The sequence below is a fragment of the Megalobrama amblycephala genome, linkage group LG16 (assembly GCF_018812025.1).
Source record: "Megalobrama amblycephala isolate DHTTF-2021 linkage group LG16, ASM1881202v1, whole genome shotgun sequence".
In the NCBI taxonomy this organism is placed as follows: Eukaryota; Metazoa; Chordata; class Actinopteri; order Cypriniformes; family Xenocyprididae; genus Megalobrama; species Megalobrama amblycephala.
In genome coordinates this window covers 26714871-26740092 of record NC_063059.1, presented here as the reverse complement: position 1 = coordinate 26740092, position 25222 = coordinate 26714871, and the positions used below count along the sequence as shown (strand labels likewise).

At 37.4% G+C, this 25222-nt stretch overlaps 1 protein-coding gene across 3 annotated transcripts in view; it reads right to left on the bottom strand.

The window, feature by feature from the left end:
- Nucleotides 1–23798, bottom strand: part of myo1cb (myosin Ic, paralog b) — a 47826-nt gene extending 24028 nt beyond the window's left edge. The window contains exons 1-2 of one of the 3 annotated variants that reach the window (XM_048161970.1): nt 23649–23798; nt 23394–23555 (exon numbers count right to left, since the gene is read on the bottom strand). In XM_048161970.1, the coding sequence (XP_048017927.1) occupies nt 23394–23486 (93 nt within the window). In that variant the 5' untranslated portion in view covers nt 23487–23555; nt 23649–23798. Of the gene's footprint in view, nt 1–2992; nt 3207–20103; nt 20495–23393; nt 23556–23648 lie in introns of those variants that run through there. The other 2 variants (XM_048161972.1, XM_048161971.1) reach the window with 2 other exon arrangements.
- Between the last annotated feature and the right edge of the window lie 1424 nt (nt 23799–25222).

Here is a 25222-nt window from a genome sequence, read left to right as displayed (position 1 = left end):
TTTGCTCGGTTCTTGCGAGCAGAGCTGTGTCAGGGAGATCTGCCGAGTCCAGCTACCTTCGTCAGCACTTCTCACATTGCAAGAAGACATTAGAAGTCTTCGGAAACAGACGGATAGGGACCAGAGCTATGATTACAAAGATTGATTTTCTGAAAAAGTGAACTAGCAAGTCAAACACTCCAATATTTAATTTCTCTAAGGGCAAGTCAGTGATTTTGTACAGTTAACAACTCCCGGTTGATGAACAGGAGGAGAATTTGTTGTGCATTTTTTTCATAATTAATGAAGGCAGTGGATAAAGGGCACATTCCTAGATATCCTGAGCAAAGTCATGTGCGCCTCCCCTTCTCACCAGGAATGGTGAAGAATGGTGGAGAAGAAAAGTAAATCTTGTCTGCTTGCTTATGATTTCAAGCTTTTGAGGTTACCAACTGTTTCCATCCGGATTGAGTCATCTGGCTCACTTGTTACCTCGCTCTTCTTTCCTCTCCTGTTCGGTAGCAGGAAAGAACAAGGGGTGGAGACACACAGATTTTTGAGGAGAGGCACAGCTACATTAAAATTATGATTTTTTTTCAAGTAATGCTACTATTATTGTCCCAACAAATTATTAAAACTTAAAAAAAGTCATTTTTTTGTGTTTTTTCAATATAAATATTTAATTCAACATATATTATGTGAAAATGCTAAGTCAGAAGGTGTTTTAAAAAATGTTAAAATGTTATTTCCACTCCCAATGCTGTCAAACATAATACATAATTTGCACTGTCAAGGAAATGACACTGTAGTGGAAATTTTTATGTTACTTCAGATAAAAAAAGAACAAAATTGATAGATGCTGGTCAGTAATAAACTGGTCAGTGTATGAAAGAGTTAATTTACTAAAATGTGCATTGGGCCAAATGTTCCCATATTTGAAGAAACACTCATAATTCAAATAGGCTTCCCATAACATTAAAACCAATGATGATACATGTGAGGAGGAGTGTGGGGTTTCTTTTTTCTTTTTTTTTTGAAGAGAAGTGGAAAAAGATCTTCTTCAGCTTAGATTCACGCAGCTGGTCAGAGTGGAAAAACATTTTTAGCACTTCTCCAAATGTAATGCAACTTTTTTGCCCCCGTTTTGCATGTCGACAATAAAGAGCTTGTTCATAGCCACAATCAAAAGCTGCACAAAGACCCCAACATGGGCCTTTCTGTGCATCATTATATCATCCTTCAATCAAGCCATATTCATCAATAAATCTTCACAGAAGATGTCTTACAATGCTCATTTAATTACCACCACCCAGAAGGCGAGAAATTCCATGGGTGGCATTGTAATTCACGCCAGTCTGCTGAGTCGATGGTTGTCCTTGTGTTAAAGGGGCTGTGTTGGTTAGGAAAGTCAGCTGGTGGCTGTCAAACTCCAGGGGGAAAGTTGACAGACAGGTGTGACTGGCTCCGTCTAAACAGGTGAAGAGTCTTACATCATATGCACCCCCTCCACATGTTAAACACCCTGAGACACATACTTTTTGACTTGCAAAAGATATAAAGTGACCAGTTATTCTACATTTCAGCCTGCTGGACAATGCAAGGCATTCATGCCTAGAGGGCATTTGAAGAGCATGAGTCAGGAGAACTGTAAACCGCTTACGGGATCGTCGCAGTATTTCCGGCTAGTTTTATTCTTACAGCATTTCCTGCACAATCATAAATAGATGTATAGCTACGGCCTTCCTTAATAACTAACTATTTCACATCTCCAGTCATCCAGAGCAGCATGTCACTATGTAAACTTCATTTCCACTTCCTGAGATTTGGATCTTCCTGTCAGCAGTGCAGCTGTTAAGCAATTCAATGGAATCTCGTATGAAACTGCACCAGATACCATAAATCTGATGTCAGGCATTCATCAGCCCTCTGCAGTTATTTGCCTACGACAAAATGTGCACCAAAGCTGAAACGTGATCACATCTAAAGTACTGCTGACCGCAAGGTGTGTTTATTTGAATATGAAATGATGCTCTGCAAATGAGACGCGTAGCGTATCACGACATTGAATGGGTGAAGGGTGAAAGGTGAAACCCAAAATTCAATTGAGTTCTTAATCTGGAGAGCTTGTTCTTGAAGTTTCTGTTGGCTTTCAGGGGAAGGTCATGGATGACACAGACAGGAAGAAATGTAGTAGGGTGGAATGGCCCAATGACAGACGCCAGTTTCATTATCTTGAAAACTCTCACTCTCTTTCTAGCCTGGAATTCAACAGTGACTGCTGCTGGTTCAAAGCCAGAGATTGCTTCACTGTGAGATGACACTATGGCATGAACACAGATACTGATAGTCAGAATGTCCAGCATGAAAGAAGGTCCCAAGATAGGATAAGCACCTGATAGGATCAACAAACTCTAAATCCTTCTTTTCAGAGGAAAAGTGATTTTCACTATTATATTTAACAATATATTTGTGACTAGTGATTGGCCGATACTTGCTGTGCTGCTGAAGTAACTCTTGTCAATGGATAATACATACAAATATTAACTTTTAAGTAAAAAATAGTGAATTTCAGTGCACATACCTACACCTCAGGTGCTATAAATTATTATACAAATTGGTAAAAAAAATTAAGTTGTATAAAATACATTATATATTATTAACTATATCACAGACACATATATAAATTTACAGATAAATTAAAAGATAGATAGATAGATAGATAGATAGATAGATAGATAGATAGATAGATAGATAGATAGATAGATAGATAGATAGATAGATAGATAGATAGATAGATAGATAGATAGATAGATAGATAGATAGATAGATAACCCATTATTCCCTGTCATACTTGCATTCCAGTCATTCTAGCAAATCATTACATAATCTAAACACAAAATAAATTGACAACTTTGGACCAGAACCACATATTTCACTTTCATAAGACCCTCGCTGACATTGCAGAAATCTCCCAGCTGCTTTTGTTTAGTATAGAGCATGCTGTGATTCTTACCATGCCTCGATACTTCATCTCCCCGTTCTTCCCAGCTTGTTGCTGTAAGTGTATGAATTATTAGTATTTCCAAAACAGCGGCTCTCATTTGAGAAAGTGTGCAGAGTTTGTTATTTTAACTTTGTCTGCACCATGTGTGGGAGCGTAGCAGCTGCCATTTCTTCAGCTTTAACTTTCCTCTCCTTCCCTTCCCTTCGTTTCTTTCTCTCTCACTCCCTCCCTCTCTGTCTCTCTCTCCCCCCTCGCAGCCTACGGAGGCACGAGTTAGTCCTTCTGAAAAGTGACACACTCCCCCTCTCTGCCTTCCTCGACTCATTTGCTCTGTCCTCCTGCAATGGGATTTACAGAGAAAGCCAAAACTTTCCAGCCCCCCCTGTAGTAGCCCTGCATGTGCCTGCCCTTAAAAACCATCCTGTGCCTCTTTAAGAAAATATTACAGACAAAATGTGTATAGGAAAGAATATAGGAAAATGCATAGTCTCATGCTGAATTCAGGGATTTGGTATTTGGAACTCTGGAAAACTCTGTTACTAGCATTGCATATTGGATGAAAAGCAGCTAGTGATTATGCCAAGTGAATTTTCCTCCTCCTCCTCCTTCCATCCTGCCCAAGTGCATGCTGAAGCAAATCTGAGGCAGATTTCAGATAGGGATCCGTCAAGGAGGTAAGATTAATGTGCTCAAATTTGGCTCAGTTGCCCGAGAAAGAAAAACAGGCCAACATGTCACATTCACTTATGGTACTGTACTTTTAGTTTATAACCTGATGTCACTCAGAGGCATACCACTTTAACATACAGTTGATTTATGATCATTGTTTCTGTGTGATAAACAGAAACACAAAGAGATAGAAATGATAGAAAGAATGATAAAACCAAGAAGAATATATTGTGTCAATGTATTTCGAAAGCACTCTACAAAATCATTGTAACAAGACTGAAAAAATGTCTACGCATCAGCACTTTTGCTTTATAGAGTGTAGGACAAAGGGTTAATGTATGAAGACACACCCCATTTTCATCTCTCCACCCAGTAAGAACACAACACACCACCTGTTCAGTCCACACACACTTGTAAAGACAGCACTCAGGTAAAACCTTAACCAAGGTCACTTCCATTGACCATAAACAGAGCAGCGCCCTCTACTGGACACTCCAAATGACATAATTGTCCACAGGGAAGCTGGATTTCATATAAGTTCCAAAATATAGGAGTGAAGCATTGCACACTGTGATTTATAGAAATCCTCCCCTATTCTTTTGGTCCTATCAATCTCTCATTCTCGCTTGCTCCCTTTCTCACTTATGCCAACATAATCAGGGACCCCGCCTGCAGGAATCTGAGTAATATTTTCCAGACGGTGTGTGAGCTGCTCTCTCTTTCTCTTTGGGAACATTGACATTACAGGTCCAGCATGTAAGAAGTGCAGGCACAATTATGTCACTGGGCATTTTATCATCATGCACGCGCTTATCAGTATGTGTGCTCTAGTAAAAACTTTATAAATTTATGACGAGTGGCTGCAGTCAATGGATTACAATGGTTGTCTAAGAAACAGGATAAATAAACAGCAGTTTCTAAACCAAACCATTGTCTGATCAGAATCGCTTTGTTCGATCTTTCAAAAGCTGTCTCACCGTCATCCTTTAATCTCGGGCAATAAGGCAATTCGTTAGTGCTCCACCTTACTGTACAGTAACTGAGCCAAATATGATAGCGCAAAGCTCTCCTGACAGAGAAAACATAGACAGAACTTAAAGCAATAGCTGTTTAGTAGTTAGTAGTTGTTCGTTTTGTTCATGCAGGTTTGAAATAAAATGAAGAGTTAATTTTTGAGTGAACTATTCCTTTAAAAGATGGCATAATGCATTACGCAGTGTGTCAGACTGAGTGTGCCAGACTCTCTGAACTCAGAGTCTTCCTTCAGGTCACTGTAAAAGCAGGACTCGCACATCCTCACATGGCCTTTTGGCGGAGAAACAAACACTCTGAGGTTTTGTTTGTTATGTGGGGCGTTCTATTCCTTAAAGTGGTCAAATGACATCCGTGGGAAATTAGCAATGGAAACTCTGGCTTTTTTCCCTGCATGCCTGTTGCTTATACTAGCACTGGCCACTTTTAGGGCCACTGCCCTTCACTTCCTCTCTCTTTATCACTCAATCTACAAAACACATTCCTTCACATGCAAAATTTTCTCACTTGCGGTCGCGGAATTCAAGTTTGCATATTTATAGTCTATTATGCTCTAAAAAGTATATACTTTACTAGTGATGGCAAAATACATACTTTTTAGTTTGCACTTACACTGCTGTTCACAATGTTGGGGTCGGTAATAATTTTTCCAGTGTTTTAAAAAAAAAACTCTCTTAGGGTCACCAAAGCTGCATTTATTTGATCTGATACTTTGCGAAATATAATTGCAATTTAAAATAACCGTTTTCTATTTTACCATATTTTAAACTGTAATTTATTCCTGTGATGCAAAGTTGAATTTTCAGCAGCCATTACTCCAGTCTTCACTGTCATGTGATCTTTCAGAAATCATTCTGATATATTTGTGGAAAACATGATACACTTTTTCTATGAATAAAAAGTTTAAAAGAACAGCATTTTAACAATTCTTTTATTTTACTGTCTTTAAGTCTTTACTGTCACTTTTGATCAATTTAATACATCCTTGCTGAATAAAAAAATAATAATTTCTTTTAAAAATATTTAAAATTTACTGACCCCAAACTTCTGTAGAAAGCATGCTAGTATTGCAACATTCTACCACAGCAGAAAAATGCATATTAATACCAAACATTGTTTGCATTTTTATGTAAACATGAACATCTAGCAACATTGATTATTACTTAAGAGTAATTTCAAAACTGTCATCCACATGCATGGATGCACACTTCAAAAATCTACCCGAAATAATAGGCTAAATTATCCGCTATCTTATCTAGGATGATACTGTTATCAAGGATCCAAAAATGTTAATTTTGTATACTATTTAGAATGAACGGTATATAAATTGTGCACCAATTCTAAAAAAACATCTTAAGAATTTGAACAATGGGACAACAATTAATAATGTAAATCCCAAAATACATGACTTCTTTTTTTTTTTAAATGGGGAAGTCTGTGCATGCAGCCCGGTTCATGTTCCACCCACGGCTGACGGCCACTCAGAGATGAGTCATAGTCAGAGTCACTCCTCTGAATCTCACACCAGCTCTCTGGAAAAGTCAATTAACCCATGCACAAACAAAACAATTTTCAATCTCTTTTGTCCCTGATCACAATCATCTGTCCACATCATTTATTTGGAATTGGATCCTGGTCAGGACCTAATGATGTGGGCGAGACGCATTTTAATTCAAATTGTGTGTAATGAGACTTATGAAAATATTTGGTCTTTGTACTTACTCAATCCATTCCCACCTCCTTTACTTCTTTTCTCTCTCACTCTCTCTCTCTCTGCCTCTCCCTCTTTCTCTCCGCCTACTCTGTTACAAGCCTATTTATACTCTCACACTAGGACAGGTCTATTTGTAGAAATGGTTGTGTCGGGTAGAGGATGGTACAAAGGGGCCGAAGATCAAAGCTATAAACTTTGATTGCCATGTTATTCTTCAACAAAATGAATCTGCTAGCCAGCGCTGAGGTTAAGAAAAGACAGAGATGAGATCCTGAGTGTAATGAATGAACTTCAAACACTAGTTGGGTTTAACTGGAATTTGCAATACACTTACTCTCTGTTCTGGTTGACCATTAAAATAAACTCTTCAACTCTAGAAGGCTGTTATTTGTTTTATTGTGTTCTTGCTTTCACTTTTTACATTTGTTCATGACTTAAAGGGACAGTTCGCGCAAAAAATTCTTTCATCAGTGGAACAGAGAAAGAAACATTTTGGAGAAAGTCTTGATCATTCTTTTTCATGTAACAGCAATCAATGGGGACCAGAAATTTCAAGCTCCAAAAAACATCATACAAGTATGAATTGTGCTATATTATATACACAATGTTTGAGTTTGAGTAATGAACAAACCTAATTTAAGTCACTTGCAAAGTTCCCCTAAAATGGACTGTTGAGGTTGAATCATTGAAATAAACTTGAGAACTGAATCAATACAATTTGTGAATAAATCATTCAAACCGGGTTTCTGAAATGGATCAATCAATTCACTGAAAAGATTTGACTCAAAAGAATGATTTGTTCACAAATTGGTTCGCTCTGACGAACTTGTGAGGAAGTGCTGGGGATGATGTCAAGATCTATTAATAATTTCAATGACTTGAATGACTTCAGAAGACTTTGAATATAGAACATAAGTCATATGGACCATATATGATACTTATTTATGATAGAGTTTCCAAGCCTCAATTTCCATTTCCATTCACTTATATTGACCAGTATGATCTTCAAAAATTCACTTTGTGTTCTGCAGAAGAAACAAAATGTTTGGCTGAACTATCCCTGAGAATATGGTTGCGAAGAAAAAAATACAACAATAAAAAAGTCCTTTGTTTACTAATGTGTCAGGGCTTTGAGCAATGGGAGTGGTGAGAAAAGCCTGACACTGGGAAAAGGCCCAAAGCATCATGGGACGTGGAGGATGGGAATGACATGAAGGCCGGTGAGTGAGCAAAAAAATGTTTGAACAATTTCACATTTATAAGACCTGCAGAGGGAAGCAGACACATACAGAGAAAGTAAACCGAGAAGAGACCTACGGGACGCCCATTAAACATGATATTTGAAATGCGCTCTATAGGGAGGGAGGGAGGGAGGTTTATGTTGGAGGCGAAAAAACAGAGGGAAAGCTGATAGTGTGTGATGTCAGAACAGAAGAATGTAATGTGGGTGTTAAACAGTCAGCACAGGACTGGGGACAACAAGAGAAAGACAGAGTGAGAGGTAAAGATGGGGGAAACCCATAGCATCTCACCACGACGTGGAAATCAATGTTGTGATATAACTAAACAAGGTCACTGTGGTAACGTGTGTCAGGAAGTTGTATGTTGACTGAGAAGGTGAAGTTCACAGCTTCGTCTATCTCTTTCACTTCCTCTCATCCCTTCTTCATCTGGGCTTTTTGAGTCATGCAGGGCATGAACAGGACTAACACATTTTTCAGACAACCTGGAGGCTTTAATATGAATACAAGAAAGAAGGTTCCTCTCCAAAACACAACAGGGATGAAGTCCATGGCACATTAATCATTCAGATGATTAGGAAAACCCATGGATTCAGTATACAAAAGGGTGCACTTTTTTCCACTTAAAATCATACAACTTAAAAGTATTTTTTCAGATATATTTTTTAATGATATTTCAAAACATATTTCACAAAAGTGAGTACACCCCTCACTTTTCAGCAACCATTTTAGTATATCTTCTCAAGCGACAATACTATAAAAATGAAACTTGTATATATTTTAGAGTAGTCCGTGTGCTGCTTGTATAGCAGTACAGATTTACTGTCCTCTAAAAATAACATCCATAATTGTCTAAATAACTGGCAACAAAAGTGAGTGCACCCTAAATTAACATGTCAAAACTGTGTCCAAAGTTTCAATATTTTGTGTGAGCTCCACCGTTAGCACTGCCTTAATCCTCCTGGGCATGGAATTCACCAGAGCTGCACAGGTTGTTACTGGGATCCTCTTCCACTTCTCCATAATGACATCAAGGAGCTGCTGGATGTTAGACACATGGCGCTTCTCCACCTTCTGCTTGAGGTTGCCCCACGGGTGCTCAATAGGGTTCAGGTCTGGAGACATACTTGGCCACTCCATCACCTTCAGCTTCCTCAGCAAAGCAGTTGTCATCTTGGCGGTGTGTTTGGGGTCATTATCATGCCGTTCAGCCCAGTTTCTAAAAGGAGGGCATCATGTTCTGCTTCAGAATGTCACAGTACATGTTGGAATTCATGTTTCCCTCAATGAAGCGTAGCTCCCCAGTCCCAGCAGCAATCATGCAGCACCAGACCATGATGCTACCGCCACCATGCTTGACTGTAGGCAAGACACAATTTTCTTGGTACTCCTTACCAGGGCGTCGCCACACATGCTGGACACCATCTGAGCCAAACAAGTTTATCTTTGTCTCATCAGACCACAGGACATGTTTCCAGTAATTCATGCTCTTGGACAGGTTGTCTTCAGCAAACTGTTTGCGGGCTTTCTTGTGAGCCAGCTTCAGAAGAGGCTTCCTTCTGGGACAATGGCCATGCAAACCGACTTGTTACAGTGTGCAGCGTATGGTCTGAGCACCGACAAGCTGACCTTCTGCTTCTGCAACCTCTAAAGCAATGCTGGCAGCACTCAATAAGCCAGCTTCAAAAGCAACAATTCTACAACAATTCTCAAATCCTCAGAGAGTTCTTTGCCATGAGGTGCCATGTTGAACATCCAGTGGTCAGTATGAGAGGATTGTACTCAAAGCACCAAATTTTAACTGCTCTCATACAAAATATGCAAATTTGTATGGTCCTATCAAGCAGACAAAAACATGAACATGATGAATAGGACATGTGGCTTTGCATGGTTAAAAGACGTTATCACTTAGGGTGTTCTCACTTTTGTTGCCAGCTATTTTGACAATAATGGCTATGTTGAGTTATTTTCAGAAGACAGTAAATCTATACTGCTATAAAAGCAGCACATTGACTACTCTAAAATATAAGTTTCATTTCTATAGTATTATCTCTTGAGAAGATAAAATAGTTGCTGAAATGTGAAGGGTGTATTCACTTTTGTGAGATACTGTATATATATATATTCAGTAAGTTTTAGTTGCTTATATTTTTTCATATTTTTGGGCCATTTTTATATATTTTATATTTGTATATTATTTATATATATTATCTAAATATATTTATATTCTAAAATATCATTAAAACATTTTGCATTTACTCCAAAATTATTTTAAGATTGGAATTGTATTTTCTTGCCCCCTATGATTTATTTTGTCATTCGAAGGTTTAAAAGAGGTATGTTTTACAATGGAAAAAAAATATTTCATTAAGCTAGACTGTTTACAACAAATATTTGGCATACATATGAAATATATTTAACATACATTTGAATTCTTTGCCGTACGGGAACAGAAGCTGGCATTTCTTTGAGGTTTTCATAATGAAATAATCCATCAATGCTGTCCAAAAGAGGTAAAAAAGATCTATGACCGAAGAAATCTCCAGTGAAAAAACATCAATCACACTTTTCTAGCTCTCTTACTTCCACTAGTGGGTGGAGCAACACATTTGGGGCGGGAACCACCAAAAATACGCCTAATTCTGCAGCAGCCAACCGGTTATGAGGGAGGAGAAGAGGAAAGGACAAGCATTACTTCACCACAGTCTTCATTTTTCTCACCAAAAAAGTTGAAATGAGGTACAAGCTAACAAGACTGTACTCGTCAGAGGAACTCCAAACATCCTACTCATGCAAAAGCCCTGTACCCAACCCCCAAGCGGCCCTCCTTTTTCCAGGACTGGTCTGGAAGCAAAGCACAGCGGCGCTACTTAGGGCCAGCTGGATCTCCCATTGCTTTCATATACAGCAGCTGGGTTGGCAATGCTGTGGCCTTGAGTCTCCTCCTCCGAGATCTTAGAATACCCACAATGCCTTATAAGGGCAGGTTATGCTACTGAGCGTGGGACAGGGGGTTCCCACAAGGGTTCCTGTCTCTATCCTACGCTGAGCAGATGGAGGATGTAACAGTGATGACAACGCCACCTCCTCGCTCTGTCTTTCTTTCTTTGGCTTCTAGCAAGCTGTTTTCAGGGCACCTGCATCAGCAGCCAATAAAAAGCCGTAAGAAAAGTTATTAAAAGTCACTTAAAATTCTTTAGTTTTTATCTAAATAAATAAAAAATAAACAGAAAAATTAAAATCAGTTCTTTTAGATGCTACAAGTTAATTGAGGCATTAAAACATTATAATGTACAATATAAAAAAGGGATATTCATTTTGAGATTTTCTAAATTTAATTTTAGTATTAAATTATTAGCGTTTAGAACTAGATTAAAATCTAATCTAAATGTAAAACTAAGGGAAATGAGCATTAAATATTCAACAGTCTAATACGATAAAGCAAAGTAAAAAAAAAACAAAGTAACTTGCGTTACTTATTTGAAAAAGTAACTAGGATATTGTGTTGTAAATTTTAAAGTAATGCATTACTTTACTAGTTACATGAAAAAAGTAATCTGATTACATAACTTGTAATGCGTTACCCCCAACACTGCTAACTGATATGGTACCAAATCAATATATTGTTCATCCCAAGTAGTGTGCTCTTAGTGTTGAGTATATGATGTGATGATCTGAGATCTCTTCCTCTATTGACAAGTCAAGGCAGTTGAGCTGTCAGTGGTCAATTAGAGATGTTTCTATTTAATTTTCAACACCACATCCACTGGAAATGGACTGCATAACAATCCTTGAAAATACAGATTTGGCCCTTCCTGTCTTCGTTGCTTTCCGTTTCATCTTGGATCGGCAACAATCAGACTGTTTCTAACAAAACACAAAGAGCGACTGCAGATTTCAGAGTCCGACGGCCTACAGTTGCCCCCCTCACCTCAGGAATGCGTTTAAAACATTTATTCATTTTAAATGCAATAGTTCTCTCAAGCACTGCAACTCTGCTTACACTAGTGGAGCCAAAGACCATCAAGCAACATTCAAACTTTGCCAAACTTTAAAATGAATACATCTTTAATTCAGCTTCCTTACATTCCAATACGAATCTGCATCCTGTTATTGTTACATCAAATACAAATTGAATTCAAATTCCAGAATTGAATTTGAATCTAAAAGTCATTCTCAACTCAATTCTGAATAGTGCAAAAGCTTGGAGGTCACCAGGCCACCAGACACAACCAGACAAACGCAACATAAAATAAATAACTTCATAGTGGCTTCATACTATATTGAAACCTAACATTAGAGGGAAAAAAAGTTTGCAATTCCATTGTGAAAATCTTCTGCACTGAAAGGACAAAATGGCCTATTACAACATCTCAGCTATGACTGAGCATGACACCATCATTTTATTATCCTGCATGATGGCGCAAATGCAAGTCATGGGGTGAGGTTAACACATAATGTATCTGTGCATTGTTTAGGCGCAGACCATTTGGCACGACGGCCAGCTGCTGACCAGACACTCAGTTGCTGCAAAAACATGACAGTTTCATGCCCAGGGACCAGAGAGTCACCACACCCATTCATTCCACACATTACAGCCATAATTATGAGATACCAGCGGTTCCCTTAGGGAAATGCAAAAGAACAAATAACCTTAGGACTGTGTTACTGCTGATCCAGTGGGACTGTTTGTAGACATACTCAGAATAGGGATATGCATTTTAGTAATTTTGTCTAACTTGAGTACTACAAAAAACATCTTATATTCTAATCATTTATTTGATCAAAAATACAGTAAATGCAGTAATATTATGAAATATTTTTAGAAATTTTATTTGTTGTTTTTTTATATATATTTTAAAATATAAATTCCTGTGATGGCAAAGCTAAATTTTCAGCATTACTCCAGTCTTCAGTATCACATGATCCTTCAGAAATCATTCTAACATGCTGATTTGAAGCAAGAAACATTTCTTATTATTATCACCAATGATGAAATCAGTTGTACAGCTTAATATGTTTGAGAAATCCATGATAATCCTGAAAAAAAAAATATATTATTATAAATAAATATAAAGTTCAAAAGATCAGCATTTATTGTAAATAGAAATCCTTTGTAAATGTCTTTACTTTCACTTTTAATGAATTTAATGAAGGGCTGCACAATATATCGTTATAGTATCAATATCACGAAGTGTGCATCCGCACTAGTCACATAACCAGACACCACAGTTCAAAATGCACATGAATCTCGGATTAATTGTAAAATTTGACCATCATACAACGAAAGTTTATAATTTGAATTCTGAACGTGTTTTAGGTGCTGTCAGTTTAAATATTCAAGTGACTTTAAGCCATTTGAGTGCACAAAGACAGGAAAGAGAACTCAATTCTGAACGCGCAGCTGTTTTCTGTGCACACGCGCACACACACACAGTCGTGCAGATGCACGTGAACACCGAATTCCATTCCCTTCCATGTCTATTTGTGCCTGAACGGACACATACATGCAAAAAATGGTCAAAATGCACATAAAACATTGAGTATTCTCGTAAACAAAGTTGCTTATGGCTCATGTGAACTAAACAGTTGAGAAAGAAAACTGGATGTGAAACAGTATTTTGGATTCACTGCTGCTTTCTGTGTCAGGAATGATAATCAAACATCAAATGAGAAAGTTGAAAATCTTTTTTATAGTTTTAACACAGATTATATTTCATTTATACAGTGAAGACTATGCAGTGTTATTTTACATTGGATTATTCAATTTCTGTACCTGAATACTGTTAGACTTACCTGAAAATATAAAGCACTATTTATTTTATTTGTATCTTTGTTAATTATTTTCTATGCATATTCACTCACCTACAATATCACCCCACTGATTCTAGAATGATTATTTCTAGCTATTCAAGTCATCCGGTACATTTTCTTTCATATCGCAATATATATCGCAGAAAAATAAAATATTGAATAAAAGTATTAATTTTATTAAAGGGATAGTTCACCCAAAAATGAAAATTTGATGTTTATCTGCTTACCCCCAGGGCATCCAAGATGTAGGTGACTTTGTTTCTTCAGTTGAACACAAATGATGATTTTTAACTCCAACCGTTGCGGTCTGTCAGTCAAATAATGGGAGTGAATGGTCACACAAATTATAAGAGTGAATAAACACGCACAGACAAATCCAAATTAAACCCTGCGGCTCGTGACGACACATTGATGTCCTAAGACACGAAACGATCGGTTTGTGCGAGAAACCGAAGGGTATTTATATAATTTTTTCCCTCTAAAACACCACTATGTCCAACTGCGTTCAGGGTTCATTTAGTGCGGTCTGATCGCGCTCTGACAGCGGCAGTGATGTCTAGCTCTCATTGAAGTATATGCGCGAGACATCACTGCCGTTGTCAGAGCGCGATCAGACCTCACCAAGCAATTGCTGAACCCAGTTGGACATAGTGGTGTTTTAGAGGTAAAAAATGATATAAATACTGTTCGGTTTCTCGCACAAACCGATCGTTTCGTGTCTTAGGACATCAATGTGTCGTCACGAGCCGCAGGGTTTAATTTGGATTTGTCTGTGCGTGTTTATTCACTCTTATAATTTGTGTGACCATTCACTCCCATTATTTGACTGACAGACCGCAACGGTTGGAGTTAAAAATCATCATTTGTGTTCAACTGAAGAAACAAAGTCACCTACATCTTGGATGCGCTGGGGGTAAGCAGATAAACATCAAATTTTCATTTTTGGGTGAACTATCCCTTTAACACCGATCCCAAACTTTTAAAAGGTAGTATTGATTTAAAAGTTAAAACACGTAGTTGAATTTGAAATATCTGAAGGTATCTGAAAACCATTTCTGAACAATTGGATGTGCTCAATATCTATGACAACAAATCAAATTCTAATGACATCATACATCCATTTTTTTCCAATGAATGAATACATATAAAGACCTTTCTTTGTCTGGAAGACCTTGACTACATGTCTTACATAGTAAATCACTTGTTTTTTTAACTGAGTCACTCCACGACTGCAAACAACTGCCATATCTGGCAAATGAGGTGCTTTAATGAGGTGTAGAAGGCATGCTGAATCTAAATCTGATGTTGAACACTCTGAAACATGCCAGGACTAAGTTTCACACACTTTCTTTATCTCTACTGCGATATCACCAACATCAACATGCGATAAAATTCCTAAACATGCCCTTATAATAATAGGGTGCAAGAGCCTATTAATTGTGACTCTTCTAACTCCAGTAAAACTAGCATGAGGGCACACTGGCTGTAAATACTAACTCAGTCTTTTTCTCAAGGTGCGTAACATTTTGCACACTTGGCCAGTAGTGCGTCCACATTGAAAAAAACTGGCTAAATGTGCTAAATCTAACAGCATCACATCATACCTTTGAAACATTATTCATTCAACTGGAAGCACTTGCTTCAGTGTAGTAAAAACTGTGCAAGTCAACTAAAATAGTTTACTTTTGTGTAAAGTCAAATCCACAGAATGCTTTTTTTTTTTTAAACATTGCTTTGCTCTCTGGATCCATCATTAATTTTCCAACCACCACTACTATGGAGACAATAATATGGTCAACAGCTCTGGAAAATTCAGGCACAATATGCACATTTCTGCGGTCTGGGTGCAAGGCCACACCTGGCCTGGATTGCATGACTTATCTCTATGCAGGAGAGAGCCTGGTTAAAGGTTAACCCATGCCTTGCAGATATCGACGTGATCGTGAGAAGTGAAAGGAGCTCATAAAGTTTTCACTTCAAAGGTCTTTGATAAAGACCATTACTGAAATCTAAGACTTGATTTATCCTGAGCATAACAGGATGAGCATGTGAAGGATGGTACCATGAACAAGATAACACACAGAATGGCTTTTGCTCTCATGCTTTAAGCGTGGTTTTATCTACAGTGGGTAAAGGTCACAAAGGTCATTGAAGCTCGGGAAGGAACATGAAGCAGAAGGACTGCCTTCTTCATGTCAGTGGAGCATATGTGCTGAAACACAATGGATGCAAACAGGCATGAACATGTTGATGTAAAATAACATGCGGGTAGAGTGAAAAGATGCAATCTCTGCTGTAAATCTCATCCCAGAGTGCACCTCTGGAAAAAGCTCATGTTATAATAATCCCTCGACTCCAGCCCCAGTGTTCGCCCTTGTCAATCATGGCAGACTGTAAGCCCAAGTAAAAGGATCCCCGATGGATTATAGAATATCTTACACCATCAGGTTAATCAGTAGTCTGTGTATGTGTGTCACTAAGCAAACTGAGGATCTTAAGCTCCGAAACTCCACAGTCAGCACAAGCTGAGTAATAAAAGCATGTCAACACATCTGCAATCTCAAATAACAGTTATTAAGCTTAATATACAGTATGAGAAATGAGATGTCTCATATTTCTTAATAGTCCATGTGACTATTTAAGCCCAAAAAGAACATGGTACCAAAAAATATTTTAAAAAGTGGCTCAGAAAAGTGAAGTTAGTTCTGAAAAAAGTTTTATCATCATTTGATGCCACTTGGTTTAACAATTTGTATCTACTGCAATGAAAGTCAGACAAATGTTTAAAGGTTTGGGGTCTTTTAATGGTTTCAAGTATTTAGTGCTCAAGAATCATTTCTTATTATCAACATTAAAAACAGTTGCTGCTTATTATTTTGTTGGAAACTGATACATTTTTTTAAGATTCTTTGCGGTACAAATGAACATTTATTTGTAACATTATAAATGTCTTTACTGTCACGTACTGTTACGTAACAGTCGGGATCATTAATATGTACACCCCCAATATTTGCATATGTCAACATGTTCAAGCATTAGACAAGGGCAGGACGTCTGGATGTGCACAGCTGAATCATCAGACTAGGTAAGCAAGCAAGGACAACAGCGAAAAATGGCAGATGGAGCAATAATAACTGACATGATCCATGATTACATGATATTTTTAGTGATATTTGTAAATTGTCTTTCTAAATGTTTCGTTAGCATGTTGCTAATGTACTGTTAAATGTGGTTAAAGTTACCATCGTTTCTTACTGTATTCACGGAGACAAGAGCCGTCGTTATTTTCATTATTAAACACTTGCAGTCTGTATAATTCATAAACACAACTTCATTCTTTATAAATCTCTCCAACAGTGTAGCATTAGCCGTTAGCCACGGAGCACTATCAAACTCATTCAGAATCAAATGTAAACATCCAAATAAATACCATACTCACATAATCTGATGTATGCATGCAGCATGCATGACGAACACTTTGTAAAGATCCATTTTGAGGGTTATTTTAGCTGTGTGAACTTTGTTTATGCTGTTAAAGGCAAGCGCGAGCTCCGTGGGCGGAGAGCGTGAGCATTTAAAGGGGCCGCAGCCTAAATCGGTGCATATTTAATGATGCCCCAAAATAGGCAGTTAAAAAAATGAATTTAAAAAAAAATCTATCGGGTATTTTGAGCTGAAACTTCACAGACACATTCAGGGGACACCGTAGACTAATATTAAATCTTTTAAAAAGACGTTCTACGGCACCTTTAAAGAATCTTTCTGACCCTAAACTTTTGAACGATAGCTTAAAATAAAACACCATTAAAATAAAGCATCCAGTAAAGTTTTAGAGCTGTAGATAAAAGGTTTTGGTCAGGCCTTCGCAGTTTTTCCCTGATATGGAGCAGAATGGAGCACACGGGCAGGGCCCTCGATGGGAAATTTCAAGTGGAAAAGCCACAGCTAAATTAAGAAAAACTGCAGATCCTACAATGAGCTCATGACTCACCACAGGGCATAAAGACATTTACTAACACAAGTCCACAGTCTCTTTCTTACCCTCTGTTCCCTCCACCTCAGTTCTCACACTCAAAACTAGATTAAAACATGCTTTGCTCTTCATAACGTAAGCAAATAGGCTATCAAGTCAAACGCTACTCTGTATGCAAACATTTCAAACCACACAATTACATGAAAAATGCTTTTATCTACTGAAGAAAGACTTTGCAAAGTTGAGCTAAAGACTAACCCCCGGTTTCACAGTCCCAAACTAAAATGTATGTTTGAGCCGTTTTAACTGAAAGCGACTTGCAAAATAATGTTAGTGCCATTGTTTTGTCTCAAGATACACACAGTAATGTGTTTTTCTTGGGTACATTATAAAAACTACTTAAATACCCTAATTGAACAAAGGCCTAATCCTGGCTTAATCTAAGCCTTGTCTGTGAAACCGGGCCTAAAGTCAACATGAAAGGTGTTCGCAACCCATTTACTCCAGAAATGTGATGCATTTCCAAAGCAGCATATTGAATGAGAACAAAAAGTAGTGTGGGACTTGAAGAGGTTGAATATTTCAATGAAAGAATACAAAGACAAATGAATCCCCCACAATGAAACCAGCATTGTGCATTACAAAGCAAACAGAGTTAAGTTCAACTTCATATAAATGTTATGCTAAAACAAATGTCAAGCTTCAACTTAAAGCAGGGTATAGACCCGTATATGTGGTTGGTGAACCCTGAGAACTTCCTGTTCTGAGTGTTTCAGACACAGGTGTATCCCCTTCTGAGATCTCTTTGGGACACGTTGACAGCTGTCTGGTTGACAGACCAGCAATGAGGGAAGGGCTTGGTTTGCTTTGCACGGTCACATATGTCACCAGCCCTCCCGCTCTAAACCAAATATTCCTCCGCAATCTCACCATCTTCATAAACATGATGAATAGAGAGTAATTGGAAGATAAAGAAACAGACTAAACAAGAAGTCTCAACAGTGGATAAAGCAAACGTTTTTGCATAAGACAGAGTAATGTTTCCTTGCACGATGGAAAAGCGGACACACACGGCACACTTACATGGCTCGCTGCTGACAGATGTAGAAACTATAATGTCTGGGGACGGCTGGAAAATTGTTCAAGTGCAAAGTATCCCAGCCTCTAACCAAAAACCAGAGTCTCGTTGCTCTGAAAATATGCTCTATCCCAAAGTATTTTACACAGTCGGCATGTATCAATTACAACCCGGAGTTAATTAGGTTTGCAGTGATGTTTTACTTAACAAACTATTTTTTTGCAACACAACCATTCTAAAACATGTTGTAATAGCTCTTGGAAAACGCCCAGCAGAGCTTGACGGCTTATAGCATTATTCATCCAGAAGCCTAAGCAACTGTCAGCTCCTAATTGTTGTCAATTATACTAGTTACACCATTCATGCAATGTTGCACAACAAAATAGATCTGCAGTCTTCCACTGCAAGCAATCCATTTGGTTTGACAGGAGTATCTTCGTTAGGTTTTGCAACACATGGAAACAGGAATGACACACGGGGGGATGTGAATGAGAGTGAGGACACTTGAGGACGTGACCTGCCAACGACCTTAAGATGTCATCAGCGCTGGGCTGCTCGAACGCACAGGTGACAGAAACGCCCTCTTATTTACACCCTACACAGTATAGTAAACAAAACACTTTCAACAATTTTACAAGCTTGGTCTCTGAGGGTTTTGCTGATAGTATATTCCCATTGGAATTCCCAATGTAATTGGGTTGAGGGAGGTTAGTTTGGAATGACAGATAATTAACAGTTGGTCTCCTTAACTCTTGTCATTCCATCTAAGAGTCATGGAAAAAATGTGCTCTGAAGCCACCCAAATCACTCCCTAAGAAATGGAGCTCAATGCACTTTAATAGTATTGTTTTAAAGCTTGAGAGATGGGGGTTTGTTTGCATAACCATCATGCATTTGAATCAAGATCTGAACAGGTTAGGATAGTATTTGTAAGAATAACATTGGAGTAAAGTAACAGGTGAGATCCATATGAACACTTGACAGCTGATGTGCATAAAACCCTAGTGAGCTGCCACGCGCCTGTGATGCTCGAAAATGCTCTCTAAGTAGGGAGCTTACAAGCCTAGTAAGCGAAACATCAAGTTCGACTCTTTTTCGCGAATCACTTCTGTCGAACCGTTCAAAAAAGTATTTTTTTTTACATTATGATGTAATCACGTGGTCGCTTTTATTACGTTTTTACAATAAAAAGAGTGCGTCAAAGATTTTATTTAAATATTTATTGTTTTAGTTCGGGTATTTCGCCATTAATTAAACCTCGGCTACCTCTCTTCAAATGCCCTTACTATCATCGCTTCTTAAATGTGTAAAAACAGAACTAATTCAGTCTGATTCGTCAACAATTACTCAACTCTGATTCTCGAAAGAATCGTTCAGTCTGGTTTTTGCGAACCGTTTTAACCGATTCACTGGAAAGATCCGACTCGCTGACCATTCGGACATCGCAAATAGCCAACTCAAGAAACCAATCTTCACGAAAAATATTATCCGGACACTGACACTCACATTCACACGTGTGAATTTCGTCATACGTCAACTGGCGTAAACTGGCATCGTGCTTTTCTTTTGACTGAAATGAATGGCAAGTCAAGCACTTACCTTGATTAAAGCACGCCAACTTCAAATCCCGCAATGTCCAAAAGCACCGGTCGCTCACTGTAATACTGCATAAGAGAAACTCAGCAGTGATGGGAAACTTGTTCTCAAATTTGAGCTGTAATCTGGACTTGTCCCTTGTGTGAATCCCACCGACCAGAAGGTTTACCTCAGTATGACACAGAAAAGTCGCTTTTACAGTCGATTAGATCACTGGAGAAGATGTATGACTATTGGAGATGTGTTGAATAAACAGACAGTCATGCTCTAGTTTATGGTGAGTACTATGTCATAGGACATGTAGCCAGTAATGGTTTGAAGCAAATGTTAGAAATATCACCACCACCACCGGCACCCGCCCTCCTTTTTCTCTCGCTCACTTGCACACGCACGAGAGACACTGTACCAGGAAGTTCCCAACCAATCCCACGACTAATAAAATCACATGCATTTCTTGAGCTCATTTCATCACAGTAAAAATGTGAGCGTTTAGTGAAAATTAATAGGGCGTTTAGATTAAGACTAGCCTGTTTTTTTTTTTTTTTTTAATAGCATGATTTTTAAGATTTAAAAGCAGAAATAACAGTAGGCTACCGCTTAGTTTCTTCACAAAAAAGCTTAGTTTCTTCACAAAAAAGCATAAGTGCATGTCAGAACGACTAGACTCGTTTGTATGTGTGATTTCTGTCTCTATACAAAATAACTATATATATATATTTTACAAATAAATGTATCAATTTTGAAGTATGAGTTTGCCCATGCCAGTGCCATTTGAGGGTAGGCGTTACTCGCTTGCGTTATATCGCCCTCTACTGATTGCAGTGTTATTTTAGTATCGCTGAGATATAATTTTTAGTAATATTTTCTGACTTAGTTTTTGTTTTATATTTTTCATTTTAATGTGCATTTTAGTAATTTTATTATTTTTTATCATTTATTAGTTTTTAAATATGTCTATATAGTTTTAATTCTTTTTATTTCAGTTTGAGTTTGAGTTATTTTAATACATTAGGTTAAATTAAATGGAAATGAAAAATATTGGCTTGGCAATAACATGACCTGAACCCCATAGAGATTATGGGGTACTGTCAAGAGGAAGATGAGAAACACCCGACTCAACAATACATGCGAGCTGAAGGTCGCTATCAAAACAACCTGGGCTTCAATAATGCCTCAGCCACCCAACCAAATTGAGTACATACATGAACATATACTTTTCAGAACTTGCTTTTTCTTTTCTTTTTTTCTTTTTTTTGTAAATCCTAAGAAATATTCAAATAATGTGAGATAATGGATTTTTTATTTTCATGAGCTGTAAGCCATAATCATTAAAATTACAAAACTACAAAAGAGAAACTAAAAACTAAGACATCCTTAAAAAACTTTTGACTCAAAGTTTTATGCTAATACATTTTGTAAAGAAAAACAAATGAAAGCATTTTCATTAGTGACCCTGACTGTATTGGATTCTGTATTGGCCTCTCTGTGCCAGATAAAATAAGTTTACTGTTTTATAATCCTATGTTCATTTCAAGTAACAAAAAATATTTTTTATGGTTTTAGTATTCCTTAGTCCATTTTAATGACTAAAGGCAATAAAACATTTAGTTGAAATGTTACTTTTTAACTTTAGCTTTGATAAATATTGTATTGTAATGCATATTTGCATTTATTTATACAAAAATTTGTTATAATAATTGGCAAAGCCCCTGCAAGTACAGCCACAGACCCCTATTGTAGTATAATGACATGAAAATGTGTCATTTCAGAGCTTTACTTCTGGCATTATTATCCTCAAATCAACCATTTTCTCAGATTTTATTGCACTGGTCTTAATTTTATTATGTCATTCAGTAGCCAGTTAAATGTGTTAATGTGAGGGGCAGAATCGCAGACATTCATTCTGAGCATCTCTTTTTCAGTCCACACACACACTGTGTAACACATGCCCTGTGAAAGGAAAGCCGTGTCTAAACATTCCACCATATCAATAAACACTGCTGAAACAAAATCCCCCATGTCAAGGTGACCTCACGCCTGATAATCCAAGTGAAGTGCAGTGTCACACTGGAGCCAGAGGGTGGAGTGATCGATTCTGCCCTCGTGCTCTTCAACGTTCGGACCACCAAACCCCGACTGACATTAAGCACATTTGTGCCGACCGGCTGAACCGAGAGGAAAGGTTGTATCCTGTTGACAAGGCAAACACTGGACAGGCTGAACTAAAGGGTGTGTCATCGGTTGGGTGGAAATGGGCATTACAATTATTGTTCCTGCCTTTATCAGTTATTTAATAATAGAACAGAGTTTTTTCTTTCTTATTAATGTAGCTCCCTCTCTTTTCCCCTCTCAAACTCACTCATGCTCAAACACACCCAGCAAGGGTGACATGACCTTGCCAGAAAGTCAGGAAAAGTATGCTGTTCCGGAATTTACTGTCATTTCCTCATCAAAGTAGCATTCCATTCCAACCGCTATTGAATGGATTCTAAACTGGATTCTAAATTCTAAACTTCTGGCTTATCAAAAAATGCGCAAAACAGATTGTTATCAGCTAGATTCCAGCACTACACTACACTAAATGAACCGTAAAGAACAGAAACAGAACAAAACAAGTCACAAAGAATGATTGTGAAGAACGGGTTGTGAAACTCATAATCATAGCCAACTCTTTTCCTTTATGCCAACCAGACTAGGGACATTTATGCCATCCATAAGAAACATTCAAACTTCTGTCTGAGTTAATGGTCATTTTCCTTGCACACAGACAGATTTTAGTGTACACCCCACATTCCTTGGACTGTATTATTATTATTAGATGGAGCAATCCAGACCTATTCCTCAAAATCATCAGTGGAAAAACCTCTTAGAGATATACAAAATATGAACTATATTTCTCATCCAGTTCTGAGTTGGTCATCAGTGTGTTGAGTATTGTAGAAAACAGAATGGTAGCTCTTCGACGTATTTATTCGAAAGGGCTATCGCAATCTAAACCTGTGAACACCATGCATATTCATTGCTATCACTTGCTTTTATTATAAACAATCATATGCTGAGAATCTTGCTGGAAAATTCTAATGAGTTTTGGTTTTAGGGCATGCAAATCTATGGCATGCTTTGTTGAGCACAAAACATCCTGACAGCTATATTCAAAATTTGTTAAGAAATTGCTGGGTGCAGTCGTCTTTATTTAGTAATGCAAATTAGTTTCTGATACATTTGCAGAGTCTGTTCTCATCTTAGATTGACACTTATTCATTTAGCAGGAGCTTTTATCTAAAGCCACATACCTTATTGCAGCTTTGGCAATAAATATCTCCATTTTTCCCTGGAGGCAATATGATTTCTCCTGTGGGTATCAGCTGGATCTGGAGCTCCATCATGATGTGTCCTTCCTCACTAGCAGCCACTCTGTTGTGAGGGGCGCTTCAACCCTCACTGGTGCTTCTGCTCTGTTTGGATACAGAAGAATGAGGGACGATATTCATAAATGATGAGATATAAACAGAGAAAGATTAAGTAAATCAGGCTGTTGTAGAATTTACCCGTCGCTAAAAACAGAGAGTCGTTATAGATGTGTAAAGGGAGTCCAGGACTCGTCTCACAGCCAGATGTGCACTATAATTATAAGTTCCCTGACGCTGAGCTGATCTGAGTGCTGAGAGTCTGCCGTCAGGGCTTCCTCTAGGCTTCAGCATCCTGTCCTCGACATTCCCGGAGTAAACACCGGAGGAGCCCACTCCATTTCCCCTGCACACACTTGAAGCAGATACACGTTACTACCACATACTTCAAAAAAAAAAAAAAAAAAGGCTTTCCTTTGAATTTTGATGACAAGTTAAAGGAAATATCTTTTTGAGGGGAAAGGAGGAGGGTATTGGGCTGAGGACTATATATATATATATATATATATATATATATATATATATATATATATATATATATATATATATATATATATACATATATATATATATACACTGCCCTCCAAAAGTTTGGAAACACCCTAGAAAAGTGGGGTTTTGGACAATATTGGCATGAATCCTTTTTAATTTGTGATACTTTTGCACTGATAAGGGACAACACAAACTATGAAAACATTTTATTACATAAACAGTGAATACACAGAAAAAACTTAAATTTTCAATTCATCAAAATATCCACCATTAGCAGCTATCTGACCTAAACTGGGTTCTGATTGGTTCATTGTATTCTAAACTTAATTGGCAATCAATTGTTGAAGCTATTAAGGTGTGCTGACCCAAAAATCTTTTACAAACCTGGGCCAAGTTTAAACCAGTAACCAGGCATCACAGCTGGCAAAGGGGCATGTCTGACTTTGACATGTATATATTGCCATTATTATGTAATCAAAATGAAAATTATTATTGCTGGTCTTCAATGATAATGTCAAGTTACTGTAATGTATTTGTAAAAATGATAAGGATTTATGCTGATATCATCCAAAACCACTCTTTAGCAGGGGTGTTTCCAAAATTTTGGAGAGCAGTGTATATATATATATCATATATGACTCTAAAGGAATGCTGAGGTCAGAGTTTTCAGGCCAAAGGTCAGTAGATTGTTTGTATCAAATCAAGAAGACATTACCACCTATCTGTCAAGCCATATGTTACATTCAACCACCAATATCCTCATCCTTTCCCCAAAAAAAGATATTTCCTTATATATATATATATATATATATATATATATATATATATATATATATATATATATATATATAAACCTTTATTATATATTAACATCTCTCTCTCTCTATCTCTCTCTCTATATAATATTATTATTATTAATGAATGTGAAATAAAAATATTATACACACATATATTTTTTCTTTTTTCCCTTTCATAAGATATGTCCACAACGTAAAAAAGAATAAATAGGCTTATACTTAGGCTTATTATGATTTAATGAATTAATATTCTGGGAATATTCAAAAGAACCATGAAGAAAAATGTAACTAGAACATTAGGAATTGGTTTCCATAAAAATAACCAAGCGGGAACAATATGCTCATGCTAGGGGAACAGTCTGTTTTTTCTGGGAAGTTCTTTTTAAGTTCATCTTAATCTGTTTTAAATGAACACATTGTGCATTT